General features: G+C 42.4%; 1 protein-coding gene across 1 annotated transcript in view; it reads right to left on the minus strand.

Annotated features, from left to right (window-relative positions):
- LOC124805635 (protein O-mannosyl-transferase TMTC1-like) overlaps nt 1-15,600 on the minus strand; it is a 654,220-nt gene that overhangs the window by 342,805 nt on the left and 295,815 nt on the right. The window contains exon 4 of the mRNA XM_047266203.1: nt 9,855-10,032. Coding sequence (XP_047122159.1) covers nt 9,855-10,032 — 178 coding nt within the window. The remainder of the gene's footprint in view (nt 1-9,854; nt 10,033-15,600) is intronic.

Below are 15,600 nucleotides of genomic sequence, written 5' to 3' on the forward strand. Positions count from 1 at the left end.
CCTAGGAACAACTATGTTACCTTCGCACAATTTTTTGGTATATTCTCGACATCACTGTTTACTGACATTATTTATTATTTGTAACTGTCTCTCCAAAACAGCAGCAGCAGTAGTAATGGAAGTGATATCATCGTAATAGTAATTCTAAATTTAATCTCATTCGACTGATATCTGGGTCTCCTTGCGTGAGGAACCTGTGCAAATTTCCATGAGTTTGATCTAAGTGTTCCTCTAATTAGTCTTCTCCACCTTACACAGACGAGGTAATTAAGCCCCCACGAACTCTCCTTTGTGTTCCTTCTTTGTGTCACAGAGAACTGAACAAGCTGTCCTCAGCTGCAACGCTCAAAAGCTCCCGCTCACCTAAAATAGATGTGCTTCTAGAATTTGAAGCAGTCTGTCTGAAAGATAGTTTATATAAATTATTAACACACACTGACCATTAGAAAGCAGAAGTAGTTTAATGTTACTGAACAATAAGTTTTAATTTTTCTTCGCGGAAATTACCTTTCAAGTAAAATGTAAGAACATATTGAACTATTCTCTGGACTCCGATCGAGATATGTTGTAGCAGTCTTTAGGCAGATTATCATTAGAAGGATTTACAGCCTATCGGTGAACGTATTCTTACAGTGTAACCATGAACGTCACCGGTTGGACAACGCTTTCGATCACTTGTAAGCACATTTCATAAGGAGTTTCAGCTTAGCCCTGTGGAAACTATAAAGAGATAATTACATGCAGAAGCTCATCTTCCAAGTCTAGTATATTACAAACAAACAGTGCCCACATAATGAACTATAGCAGCGCGGGATTAGCCGAGCAGTCTCAGGCGCTGCAGTCTGAGACTGTGCGGCTGCTCCCGGCGGAGGTTCGAGTCCTCCCTCGGGTGTGTGTGTTTGTCCTTAGGATAATTTAGGTTATGTAGCGTGTAAGCTTAGGGACTGATGACCTTAGCAGTTAAGTCCCATAAGATTTCACACACATTTGAACATTTTTGAATGAACTATAGCACTGTTGAATCAATGTACTCTGCTTAGAATATTTATACATAGAACGAAACTATACTAAACGACGCTATAACGAATGTAACACAATAAAATAAACGATTAAATATTTAAATGTACACATTATTCGAAATTTATAGAGTACCTATAAAAGTATGCCTCTACGTCAGCTATATACGTCTTAAATTCTTGCTGCAGGAAACAATTATGTTCAGAGAAAATTAAACTGGAAATTTTGTTAATCATTGAAATTTTAGATAGATTACGACGAGACGTATGTAATGAGCTACAGAGCTTGAACAACAATTCAAAATATTGGTTTGCTAAGTTGTGACATGCCATCAACGGTGAGCCATAGACTTTTTTTTTCTTTCCGAGTCATCAGTGTTCTGAGTGGTTTGATGCGACCCGCCACGAATTCCTCTCTTGTGCCAACCTCTTCATCTCAAGGGTAGCACTTGCAACCTACGCCCTCAATTATTTGCTGGATGTATTTCTCTATAGTTTTTGGCCTCAACAGCCCCTTCTAGTACAATGGAAGCCATCCCCTGAGGTCTTAACAGATGTTTTGTCATCCCGTTCCTTCTCCTTGTCAGTATTTTCCGTGTACTCCTTTCCTCTCTGATTCTGCACAGAACCTCCTTATTCCTTACCTTATCTGTCCATCTAATTTTCGACATTCGTCTGTAACACCACATCTCAAAACCTTCGATTCTCTTCTCTTCCGATTTTCCCACAGCCCATGTCTCACTACCATACTGTGCTGCGCTCCAATCATACATTCTCAAAAATTTCTTCCTCAAATTACTGCCTGTGTTTGATACTAGCAGACTTCGGTTGGCCAGGAATGCCCTTTTTTCCACTGCTGGGCTGGTTTTGATACCATCCTTGCTTCTTTCCGTCATCGATTACTTTTCTGCCTTAACTTCATCTACTTCATGACCGTCAATGCTGATATCAAGTTTCTCGCTGTTCTCACTTCTGCTACTTCGCATTACTTTCGCCTTTCTTCGATTTACTCTTAATCCATGTTCTGTACTAATCAGGCTCTTCATTCCATTCGACAAATCATGTAATTCTTCTTCACATTCACTCAGGATAGCAACGTCATCAGTGAATCGTATCACTGATGTCTTTTCTCCCTGAATTTTAACTCCACTCCTGAACCTATCTTTTATTTCCATCATTGTTTCTTCAATGTACAGACTGAACAGCAGAGGCGAAAGACTACATACCCTTTTTAATTCGGGCACTAAATATTTGGTCGACCACTCTTATTATTCCCTCTCAACTCTTCTAAGTATTGTATATACACGTCTTTCTATATCTTACCACTATTTTTCTCAGAGTTTCGAACATCTTGCACCACTTTGCATTTTCTAACCCTTTTTTAGGTCGAAACATGCGACGAACGTGTCTTGATTTTGCTACAGTCTTGCTTAAATTGTCAACCGCAAAGTCAGAATTGCCTCACTGATGATTTCACCTTTCCTAAAGCCCAACTGATGGTCATCTAATTCATCTTCAATTTTCTTTACCATTCTTCGGTATATTATTTCTGTGAGTAGCTTGGATAAGTGAACTGTAAAGCTGACTGTGCGATAGTTATAGCACTTTCCAGCTCTTACAGTGTTAGGAATTATATGGATGATATTTTTCCGAACGTCATATGGTATGTCGCCAGTCTCATACATTCTACACATTTAGTTATACTCCTGTATCTATTTAAATGTAGTCTGAGAAATTCCTTTATATAGCAACTATGTCTGTGATGTTGCGCAACTTCCTTTTTTAATACTTGTACAACTGTTTTAAGTGTACGTTAATTTGATAACGCTATTTACGTACTGTATGCCTGATTGGCTGTTACCGTTATAATGTGATAAGCGGTGAGCGGAGCATCCAGTACTTAACCCGTAGCCCCTCGACTATAAGCAGCCATTGACGTCCGTACATCGACGATACCGCTCCGTTTAGCACCACCGCTTGCTGTCAGAGCTACAACGTATTTTAATTTGGGTCATATTTTATCTATCCTTCATCAACTCTTAGTCTTAGAATTCTCTCTGAAACAATTTTATACTCACATTTCAGTACATATGGTCAGAAGATATTGCTATTTGACCCAAGCGGGTTACAATTTTTATAATTGTTCTATTTCGATTAAGACTATTTCAATTTCAAATTTAAAATATTCAATTACGATCGCTGTTTTATTCTCTATAAATGTGCTTTCAAAAATTACGATTTCCTTTTCTTTTCTACTCTAAAATGGAACAAGGGAACGACGCCCATCTGTATTCCTCTGTATACGCTCTAACTTCGTTTATCGTCGCGGCTATTAAGGGAAATATATAGTCGTGGCAGTAGAATAGTTCGGCAGTCATCTGCGAATGCCGCTTCTCTAAAATTTCGTAGCAGTTCTTCGTGAAAATAACATTGTCTTGCCTCCACAGTTTTCCATATGACCACGAAGCATCTCAGTAGTACTTGCATGTTGGTCGAACCTACGAATACAAATCTGATAGCACGAGACTGAATTGCTCCGATATCTTTCTTTAATATGATCTGATTACGATCCCAAACAAGAATGGGCAGTACTCAAGAACTGGCTGCATTAGTGTTATAAACGCTTTCTTTACTATCGTTCTACGTGCTCGTTCCTTTTGATATAGCATTGCTTCGTTATATCTGTGTGAAGCAAGACTCCAATAATATTTCAAGATTGTAACAATACTTTTTGCTTTACTCATCTGCATTAACTTACATTTGGCTACACTTAGAGCAAGATGTCTTTCGTTACACCCAATACAAATTCTCTCAATGTGGTCGTATATCCTTCTACAGTTGGTCAACGACGATACTCTCCAGTAGACAACAGCGTCATCAGCAAGCAGCTGGGGATTCCCTCTCACCCTTTCCGACAAGCTGTTTATGTGCAATATATGGACAAAATGAGCGGTCCTGTAACACTTCCCTGGTGCACTCTTGACGATAGTCTTGTCTCCAGCCCTCGCTGTCAGAAACAACGTAATTGTTTTCTGTTGCGTAAAAGTCTTCGAGCCACTCAAATATCTGGAAAGTTACTCCGCATGCTCGGACATTCTTTAACAGTCTGCAGTGGGACACCGTGTCAAATGCTTTCTTGAAATCTAGGAATATGGAAGTTAAAGAAGTTTCACAGTCAAAGTTTGTTGTTTTCCAAGCGATAATTTAAATAGCACCACCACATCTTGCACGAGTAGTTAGAGAGAAACTGATGTAGTACTGAAAGGGTTTATAGGAAGAGATTTTACTGTCATGACTTTAGATTGGCATCACTGGGATGAGCTGAAAACAGCTGACGGATAGAAACTGTTTTTCTTATAGCCTCAATACTGCTTTTAATGATGACGTGTCCACTTCAAGCTTTCACGTTAGTTGAATAACGTTCAGTGATCCGTTTTATGATTTCTGAACGCGAGAAACCAGCAATATTCATTTCTCCAATGATTTTGCAGTTTGATGAGAGTTGTTTGGACCGCTGAATTATTTTTAAGTCGCTACGATTTAAAAACGGTCGAACCTAAGTGACTGGCGAACAATGCGCTGGCAAGACAGTCAAAGTGTCAACTCCTTCACTAGAAACGCGGACTGACGACAGTATTCGTGAATACTGATGTGTTACAGTTGAACATATATATCAAAAACAGTTGCAGTAAGTTCACAACTTTATCACTAACAATTTGGCTACGAAGTCCTATCAGTAACAAGCTCAGTTACAACAATAAAAGTTTAAAATGCGTTCCGAAAGAGTTAACGCGACAACACAAGGGAGTAAGAAAATTTTGAAATTTGTGGCGAGGTCTTATGCGGCCAAACTGCAGAGGTCATCGGTCCCTAGACTTTTTTTTTTTTTTTTGGTCATCAGTCTACTGACTGGTTTGATGCGGCCCGCCACGAATTCCTTTCCTGTGCTAACCTCTTCATCTCAGAGTAGCACTTGCAGCCTACGCCCTCAATTATTTGCTTGACGTATTCCAATCTCTGTCTTCCTCTACAGTTTTTGCCCTCTACAGCTCCCTCTAGTACCATGGAAGTCATTCCCTCATGTCTTAGCAGATGTCCTATCATCCTGTCCCTTCTCCTTAACAGTGTTTTCCACATATTCCTTTCCTCTCCGATTCTGCGTAGAACCTCCTCATTCCTTACCTTATCAGTCCACCCAATTTTCAACATTCGTCTCTAGCACCACATCACAAATGCTTCGATTCTCTTCTGTTCCGGATTTACCACAGTCCATGTTTAACTACCATACAATGCTGTACTCCAGACGTACATCCTCAGAAATTTCTTCCTCAAATTAAGGCCGGTATTTGATATTAGTAGACTTCTCTAGGCCAGAAATGCCTTTTTTGCCATAGCAAGTCTGCTTTTGATGTCCTCCTTGCTCCGTCCGTCATTGGTTATTTTACTGCCTAGGTAGCAGAATTCCTTAACTTCATTGACTTCGTGACCATCAATCCTGATGTTAAGTTTCTCGCTGTTCTCATTTCTACTACTTCTCATTACCTTCGTCTTTCTCCGATTTACTCTCAAACCATACTGTGTACTCATTAGACTGTTCATTCCGTTCAGCAGATCATTTAATTTTTCTTCACTTTCACTCAGGATAGCAATGTCATCAGCGAATCGTATCATTGATATCCTTTCACCTTGTATTTTAATTCCACTCCTGAACATTTCTTTTATTTCCATCATTGCTTCCTCGATGTACAGATTGAAGAGTAGGGGCGAAAGGCTACAGCATTGTCTTACAACGTTCTTAATACGAGCACTTCGTTCTTGATCGTCCACTCTTATTATTCCCTCTTGGTTGTTGTACATATTGTATATAACCCGTCTCTCCCTATAGCTTACCCCTACTTTTTTCAGAATCTCGAACAGCTTGCACCATTTTATATTGTCGAACGCTTTTTACAGGTCGACAAATCCTATGAACGTGTCTTGATTTTTCTTTAGCCCTGCTTCCATTATTAGCCGTAACGTCAGAATTGCCTCCCTCGTCCCTTTACTTTTCCTAAAGCCAAACTGATCGTCACCTAGCGCATTCTCAATTTTCTTTTCCATTCTTCTGTATATTATTCTTGTAAGCAGCTTCGATGCATGAGCTGTTAAGCTGATTGTGCGATAATTCTCGCACTTGTCAGCTCTTGCCATCTTCGGAATTGTGTGGATGATGCTTTTCCTAAAGTCAGATGGTATATCGCCAGACTCATATATTCTACACACCAACGTGAATAGTCGTTTTGTTGCCACTTCTCCCAATGATTTTAGAAATTCTGATGGAATGTTATCAATCCCTTCTGCCTTATTTGACCGTAAGTCCTCCAAAGCTCTTTTACATTCCGATTCTAATACCGGATCCCCTGTCTCTTCTAAATCGACTCCTGTTTCTTTTTCTATCACATCAGGCAAATCTTCACGCTCATAGAGGCTTTCAAAGTATTCTTTCCACCTATCTGCTCTCTCCTCTACATTTAACAGTGGAATTCCCGTTGCACTCTTAATGTTACCACCGTTGCTTTTAATGTCACCAAAGGTTGTTTTGACTTTCCTGTATGCTGAGTCTGTCCTTCCGAGAATCATATCATTTTCGATGTCTTCAAATTTTTCCTGCAGCCATTTCGTCTTAGCTTCCCTGCACTTCCTATTTATTTCATTCCTCAGCGACTTGTATTTCTGTATTCCTGATTTTGCCGGAACATGTTTGTACTCCCTCCTTTCATCAATCAACTGAAATATTTCTTCTGTTACCCACGGTTTCTTCGCAGCTACCTTCTTTGTACCTATGTTTTCCTTCCCAACTTCTGTGATGGCCATTTTTAGAGATGTCAATTCCTCTTCAACTGTACTGCCTACTGCGCTATTCCTTATTGCTGTATCTATAGCATTATAGAACTTCAAACGTATCTCGTCATTCCTTAGTACTTCCGTATCCCACTTCTTTGCGTATTGATTCTTCCTGACTAATGTCTTGAACTTCAGCCTACTCTCCATCACTACTATATTGTGATCTGAGTCTATATCTGCTCCTGGGTACGCCTTACAGTCCAGTATCTGATTTCGGAATCTCTGTCTGACCATGATGTAATCCAATTGAAATCTTCCCGTATCTTCCGGCCTTTTCCAAGTATACCTCCTCCTCTTGTGATTCTTGAACAGGGTATTCGCTATTACTAGCTGAAACTTGTTACAGAACTCAATTAGTCTTTCTCCTCTTTCATTCCCTGTCCCAACCCCATATTCTCCTGTAACCTTTTCATCTACTCCCTCCCCTACAACTGCAGTCCAGTCGCCCAAAACTATTAGATTTTCGTCTCCCTTTACATACTGCATTACCCTTTCAATATCCTCATACACTTTCTCTATCTGTTCATCTTCAGCTTGCGACGTCGGCATGTATACCTGAACTATCGTTGTCGGTGTTGGTCTGCTGTCGATTCTGATTAGAACAACCCGGTCACTGAACTGTTCACAGTAACACACCCTCTGCCCTACCTTCCTATTCATAACGAATCCTACACCTGTTATACCATTTTCTGCTGCTGTTGATATTACCTGATACTCATCTGACCAGAAATCCTTGTATTCACTGACCCCTACTATATCTAGATTGAGCCTTTGCGTTTCCCTTTTCAGATTTTCTAGTTTCCCTACCACGTTCAAGCTTCTAACATTCCACGCCCCGACTCGTAGAACGTTATCCTTTCGTTGATTATTCAATCTTTTTCTCATGGTAACCTCCCCCTTGGCAGTCCCCTCCCGGAGATCCGAATGGGGGACTATTCCGGAATCTTTGGCCAATGGAGAGATCATCATGACACTTCTTCAATTACAGGCCACATGTCCTGTGGATACACGTTACGTGTCTTTAATGCAGTGGTTTCCATTGCCTTCTGCATCCTCACGTCGTTGATTATTGCCTTTAGGGGCAATTTCCCACCCCTAGGACAAGAGAGTGCCCTGAACCTCTATCCGCTCCTCCGCCCTCTTTAACAAGGCCGTTGGCAGAACGAGGCTGACTTCTTATGCCGGAAGGCTTCGGCCATCAATGCTGATTATTTATCGAAATTTAGGCAGTGGTGGAGATCGAACCCGGGACCGAAGACGTTTTCATTATGAATCAAAGACGCTATCCCTAGACCACGGATATGAGACTCCCTAGACTTACCCACTACTTAAGCTAACTTACATTAAATTACGCTAAAGACAACATACACCCCCATGCCCAGAGGAGGACTCGGACCTTCGGCGGGGGGAGCCGCGCGTACCGTGACAAGGCGCCTGAGACCACGCGGCTACACCACGCGGCAGGGAGGTAAGAAATGGTTCAAATGGCTCTGAGCACTATGGGACTTAACTTCTGAGGTCATCAGTCCCCTAGAACTTAGAACTACTTAAACCTAACTAACCTAAGGACATCACACACATCCATGCCCGAGGCAGGATTCGAACCTGCCACCGTAGCAGTCGCGCGATCCCAGACTGTAGCGCCTAGAACCGCTCGGCCATTCCGGCCGGCAAGGAGGTAAGACTTAAAGTGAGTACAGACGTCAAAGAACGCTACGAAAGGGGAAGTAATCCTTCCCTAAATAAGGTTTTACAGGCATGAAACTTGGGTTCGCCACTTTCAACCAGAGTCCAAAAGATAAAGCGTGTAACGGAAGTACACCATCTTATCTGGTCGAAAGAGATTCAGAGCGCAAACAGCAGCGGGAATAGTGATGTTGACGATCTTTTTAGCGCACAATAAACGACGCCTATTACTCAGACGCATGATGAGCTAAGTGAAGCCAGATATGAGAGGAAAACATCTCGGATCTCAAAGGAAATTCTTGGTACTGATACGCGACAATGCTCGCCCTCTTACCACCCAGATGTCGTTCCCTCGCATTTTCATTTGTTTGGTCCAAGGGGGCATTAAGTTCAGTAACAAAGGCCTGGTCAAATAATTTGTGGGAAAATGGCTCAAACAACAAGACAAAGCCTTCGTTACCTCAGGTATATTGAAACAAGTTCATAGTTAAGCTCTGTGTATTAACATTGCTTTCTATTGTGTTGAAAAGTAATAAAAGTCTCCAGAAAGAGATTTTCACTCTGCGGCGGAGTGTGCACTGATATGAAACTTCTTGGCAGATTAAAACTGTTTGCCAGACCGAGACTCGAATGGTCCCGAGTTCGAGTCTCGGTGCGGCACACAGTTTTAATCCGTCAGGAAGTTTCATATCAGCGCACACTCCGCTGCAGAGCGTAAATCTCATTCTGGAAACATCCCCCAGGCTGTGGCTAATCCATGTTTCCGCAATATCCTTTATTTCAGGAGTGCTAGTTCTGCAAGGTTCACAGGAGAACTTCTGTATATTTCAGAAAGTAGGAGACGAGGTACTAGCAGAAGTGAAGCTGTGAGGACGTGGCGTAAGTCGTGCTTGGATAGCTCAGATGGTGGAGCACTTGCCCGCGAAAGGCAATGGTCCCGAGTTCGAGTCTCGGTCCGGCACGCAGTTTCAGTCTGCGAGGAAGTTTGAATAAAAGCCTCATTTTGTAAAAATTCTTTACCTACATCGACTTTTCTCCTCAATTATTGAATGTTCCTCATATTAGCAAATTTTGATCGTTTCTCAGATCGTGTTGCGAGAGTACGGGTTCATCGTAGAGCATGAACATCAAGAAGCTGCAAAACGTTAGTACGTAGGCCGACATTTGAAGGCGGTCTCTACCGGTTTCTACCAGCTACGAGTTCAAGTAGAGCAGACCATGAGCTGACGCACCAGAAAGCAAAGTAGGGCATTCACGTTTCGGACTCACCGCTTCCGTGTGCACGGGGTGCGCAGCGAAGATAACGCCGGCGAGGGCGGCGAAGGCGGGCGCCAGTCCCGCGACGGCACAGCAGGCTCGCGCGAACAGCAGCGATGCGGCCGCGTGCAGCAGCACGTTGCTCGCGTGGAACCAGGCGGGCGCCGCTCCCACCAGCCAGTACGTCGCCCTGCACAGCGCGAGCCAAGACACGCTGTTAACATCAGCGCTCTCCACACTGCTCAGGGTCTCATCACATGTAAAACACACTGAAGAGCCAAAGAAACTGGTGTAGCCATGCGAATATACAGGGTGTTACAGAAAGGTACGGCCAAACTTTCAGGAAAAATTACTCACACACAAATAAGGAAAAGATGTTAGGTGGACATGTGTCCGGAAACGCTTAATTTCCATGTTAGAGCTCATTTTAGTTTCGTCAGTATGTACTGTACTTCCTCGATTCACCGCCAGTTGGCCCAATTGAAGGAAAGTAATGTTGACTTCGGTGCTTGTGTTGACATGAGACTCATTGCTCTTCAGTAATAGCATCAAGCACATCAGTACGTAGCATCAACAGGTTAGTGTTCATCACGAACGTGGTTTTGCAGTCAGTGCAATGTTTACAAATGCGGAGTTGGCAGATGCCCATTTGATGTATGGATTAGCACAGGGCAATAGCCGTGGCGCGGTACGTTTGTATCGAGACAGATTTCCAGAACGAAGGTGTCCCGACAGGAAGACGTTCGAAGCAACTGATCGACGTCAGGGAGCACGGAACATTCCAGCCCATGACTCGCGACTGGGGAAGACCTGGAACGACAAGGACACCTGCAATGGACGAGGCGATTCTTCGTGCAGTTGACGATAACCCTAATGTCAGCGTCAGAGAAGTTGCTGCTGTACAAGGTAACGTTGACCACGTCACTGTATGGAGAGTGCTACGGGAGAACCAGTTGTTTCCGTACCATGTACAGCGTGTGCAGGCATATCAGCAACTGATTGGCCTCCACGGGTACACTTCAGCGAATGGTTCATCCAACAATGTGTCAGTCCTCATTTCAGTGCAAATGTTCTCCTTACGGATGAGGCTACATTCCAACGTGATCAAATTGTAAATTTTCACAGTCAACATGTGTGGGCTGACGAGAATCCGCACGCAATTGTGCAATCACGACATCAACACAGATTTTCTGTGAACGTTTGGGCAGGCATTGTTGGTGATGTCTTGATTCGGCCCCATGTTCTTCCACCTACGCTCAATAGAGCACGTTATCATGATTTCATACGGGGTACTCTACCTGTGCTGCTAGAACATGTGCCTTTACAAGTACGACACAACATGTGATTCATGCACGATGGAGCTCCTGCTCATTTCAGTCGAAGTGTTCGTACGCTTCTCAACAACAGATTCGGTGACCGATGGATTGGTAGAGACGGACCAATTCCATGGCCTCCACGCTCTCCTGACCTCAACCCTCTTGACTTTCATTTATGGGGCCATTTGAAAGCTCTTGTCCACGCAACCCCGGTACCAAATATAGAGACTCTTCGTGCTCGTATTGTGGACAACTGTGATACAATACGCCATTCTCCAGGGCTGCGTCAGGGATTCCATGCGACGGAGGGTGGATGCATGTATCCTCGCTAACGGAGGACATTTTCTACATTTCCTGTAACAAAGTGTTTGAAGTCAGACTGGTACGTTCTGTTGCTGTGTGTTTCCATTCCATGATTAATGTGATTTGAAGAGAAGTAATAAAATGAGCTCTAACATGGAAAGTAAGCGTTTCCGGACACATGTCCACATAATATATTTTCTTTCTTTGTGTGTGAGGAATGTTTCCTGAACGTTTGGCCGTACATTTTTGTAACACCCTATATATATATATATATATATATATATATATATATATATATATATATATAAACGGGCAGAAAACGGATCTGCCGTCGGCAACACCTATATAAGACAACAAGTGTCTGCCGCTGATGTCAGATCGGATACTGGTGCTACAACGACAGGTTATCAAGATTTAAGTGAGTTGCAATGTTATGTTATAGTTGGCGCCCGACCGACGGGACCCAGCATCTCCGATGTACCGATGAAGTGGGAGTTTTTCCCGTCCGACAATCTCACGAGTGTACCGTGAATGTCATCAATCCGGTAAAACATGAAATCTACGACAGCGTTGCGCCCGAAAAAAGATACTGCTAGAACGGGACCAACGACGACTGAAGACAATCGTGCAACCATTCCAAAAGTTGCTGCAGATTTCAATGCTGGGCCATCAACAAGTGTCAGCGAGCGAACCATCCAACGAAACGTCATCGTTAAGGGCTTTCGGAGCAGAAAGTCTGTTCGTGTACCCTTGACTGCAAGACACGAAGATTTACGCCTCGCCAGGGCCCGTCAACATCGACATTGGACTAATGATTACTGGAAACGTGTTGCCTGGTCAGAGGAGTCTCGTTTCAAATTGTATCTTGTTGCGCTTGTACGGGTATGGAGACAACATCATAAATCCCTGGACCCGGTATGTACGCAGGGTAATGTTCAAGTTGGTGGAGCTCCTGTAATGGTGTGGGGCCTGTGCAGTGGATGACACGTGGTTCTTGATACGTCTAGATACGACTGTGACAGGTCACACGTACGTAAACATCCTGTCTGACCACCTGCTTCCATTCATGTCCATTGTGCATTCCGTCGGACTTGAGCAATTCAAGCAGGACAATGTGACACCCCAAACGACCACAGTTGCTACAGAGTTGCTCCAGGAACACTGTTCTGAGTTCAAGTACTTCTTGATTCATTGGCGACTCCATGGAGTGATCGCTCCTCAGTTTTGGTTACTGATTACTTGATACCTGTGTCTGAGTTTAATTTGTACACCACTGCACTGAAGATGATCACTATGTGATTGAAAATCGATTTTGCTATCAATAAAACATCAATATTACGGCCAACGCTGACCTTCCTTTTAATTTAATCAAACACTTCTGTTTTCACCATACCGCCCCAGACATGAACATTATTGAGTATATCTTATACGCCTTGCAAGTTCCTATTCAGAAGAGATTTCCACCCCGTCGTACTCTCTCAGATTTATGGTCGGCCCTACACGATTTATGGTGTCAATTTCCTCCATCAGACAATATTCAAATCCATGCCACGTCGTGTTGCGGCCGTGTTCTCGCAGGGGCCCTACACGATATTAGGCAGGTGCACCAGTTTCTTTGGCTCTTCAATGTACATCTACACGAATACTCTACAAATCATACTTAAAAGCCTGGCAGAGGGTTTATTGAAACACTTTCACAGTAACATTACACTCTCTAAGATCTTGGAAAGAACTAACACTTGTATATTTCCATGCGTGCTCTGATTTCTCTTAGTGTATTATGATGATATTTTCTTCCCATTTAGGTCGGAGAAAGCAAAATATTTTCGCATTCGGAGGAAAAAACTGGCGATTGAAAGTTCGTGAGAAGATATCACCGCAAGGAGAAACGTCTGCCGGCCGAAGTGGCCGTGCGGTTAAAGGCGCTGCAGTCTGGAACCGCAGGACCGCTACGGTCGCAGGTTCGAATCCTGCCTCGGGCATGGATGTTTGTGATGTCCTTAGGTTAGTTAGGTTTAACTACTTCTAAGTTCTAGGGGACTAATGACCTCAGCAGTTGAGTCCCATAGTGCTCAGAGCCATTTGAACCATTTTTTTGAGAAACGTCTTTGGTTTAAAGATGTCCACCCAAAATCCTGTACCATGTCCGTCACACTTTATGCTTTATTTCTCGATGATATAAAACGTGCTGCTCTTCTCTGAACTTTTCTCGGTGTACTCCGTTAATCCAATCTGGTAAAGATCCCACACTGCGCAACAGTAATCCAAAAGAGGGCGGTAGCCTAGTAGACCTACTGCATCTCCTAAGTGTTCTGCCAATAAATCGCAGTCTTTAGTTCGCCTTCCCTAAAACGTTTTCTGTGTATTTTTTTCCAGTTTAAGTTGTTCCTAATTGTAATTCCTAGGTATTTAGTTGAATGTATGACATTTAGAATTGATTGAATTGTCTTTCAACAGAAATTTAACTGATTCCTTTTAGCACTCATGTGAATAACCTCGCACTCTTCGTCATTTAGGTTATATTATTCTGTATATTAGATATATAGAGGGCGTCCCATAAAAACATCGACTAACTTTAAGGACAGCTTCCTTACACCAGAACAAGAAAATAAGTTGTACACAAACGCTATTAAACATGTCTCTTCTACAGCAAGCTCTTTGCTTTTCGTATTTTGGAAGGAACTAATATGGACCAAAACAAGATAAAAAAAGTGTAGTAAACGTGGCCTCCAAAATGCATACCTTAGGAGCTACGATCACTATTTCAGTAGAAAAGACCTGTTTCACACTACCGAAAAAGAAATAGTGCCCATAGCTGTTAATGTTTGCATTTTGTAGACCATGATTACTCGACACTTCTCCTTTCTTTTGGTCAATACTTCCTCCTGCCAAAATAGAAGAGATGTGTTCCACATTATCCAAGATGAGAAAGTACTCATACCTCTTAAGGTACTCATTTTAGAGTTCATATTTACTAGACTTTTTACTTATTTGTATAAGGAACCTGTCGCTAAGGTTTGTCGGTCTTCTTTTGTGACATCCGGTATAATACACAAAAGAATTCAAGAAGATTGTCATCTGTTGGATGACGAACAGTTTGGCTTTAGTAAAGGTAAAGGTAGCACGGAGGCACTTCTGACGTTGCGGTTGATGGTGGAAGCAAGACTGAAGAAAAAGCAACATACATTTATTGTACGGATCGACCTCGAAAAAAGTTTTCGACAATGCAGCATGGTGTGAAATTTTCCAGATTCTGAGGAAAATAGGTGTAAATTATAGAGAAAGGAAGGTAATACGCAATATGTACAAAATCCAAATCAGCACAATAAGAATGGAAGAACATGAACGAAGTGCTCGAATTTAAAAGGGTGCAAGACAGGGATGTATTCTTTTGCCACTGATGTTCAAATTGTAGATCTAAGAAGCAATCACAAATTCAAGGTCAAAGAATATCAATGATAAGATCTGCTGATGACGTATATATCCTCAATGAAACGGGAGAAGAATTGCAGCATTTGTTGAATGGAATGAACTGAATGGAATGAAAAGTCTAATGCATACAGAATATTGATTGAGAGTAAACAAAAGAAAGAAAATTGTAACGAGACGCAGCAGAAACGAACACAACGAGAAACTAAACAGCAGTACTATTTAAGGAATTCTGCTAACTAGGCAGAAAAGTAACCGTTGACGGACGGAGCAAGGAGAATATAAAAAGCAGACTGCCACTGGCAAAAACGATATTCCTGGCCAAGGGAAGTCTACTAGTATCAAACATAGGCCTTAATTTGACGAAGAAATTTCTGAGAATGTACGTTTCGAGCACAGTATTCTGTGGGAGTGAAATACAGACTCTAGGAAAAATAGAATAGAAGCATTTCAGATGTGGTGCCAGAGAAGAGTGTTGAAAACTAGGTGCACCCATAAGGCAAGGAATGAGGAAGTTCTCCGCACAACTCGTGAGGAATGGAGCATAGAGAAAACACAGATCGGGAGAAGCGACAGGATGACAAAACCGGTATAAATACCAGGAATAAATGCCATGCTACTATAGGCAGCTGTAGAGAGTAAAAATCGTAGAGGAAGTAAGAGACTGGAATGCCCTTAGCAAGTAATTTAAGACTTAGGTTGCAACTGCT

The sequence above is a fragment of the Schistocerca piceifrons genome, chromosome 7, assembly GCF_021461385.2.
Source record: "Schistocerca piceifrons isolate TAMUIC-IGC-003096 chromosome 7, iqSchPice1.1, whole genome shotgun sequence".
NCBI lineage: Eukaryota > Metazoa > Arthropoda > Insecta > Orthoptera > Acrididae > Schistocerca > Schistocerca piceifrons.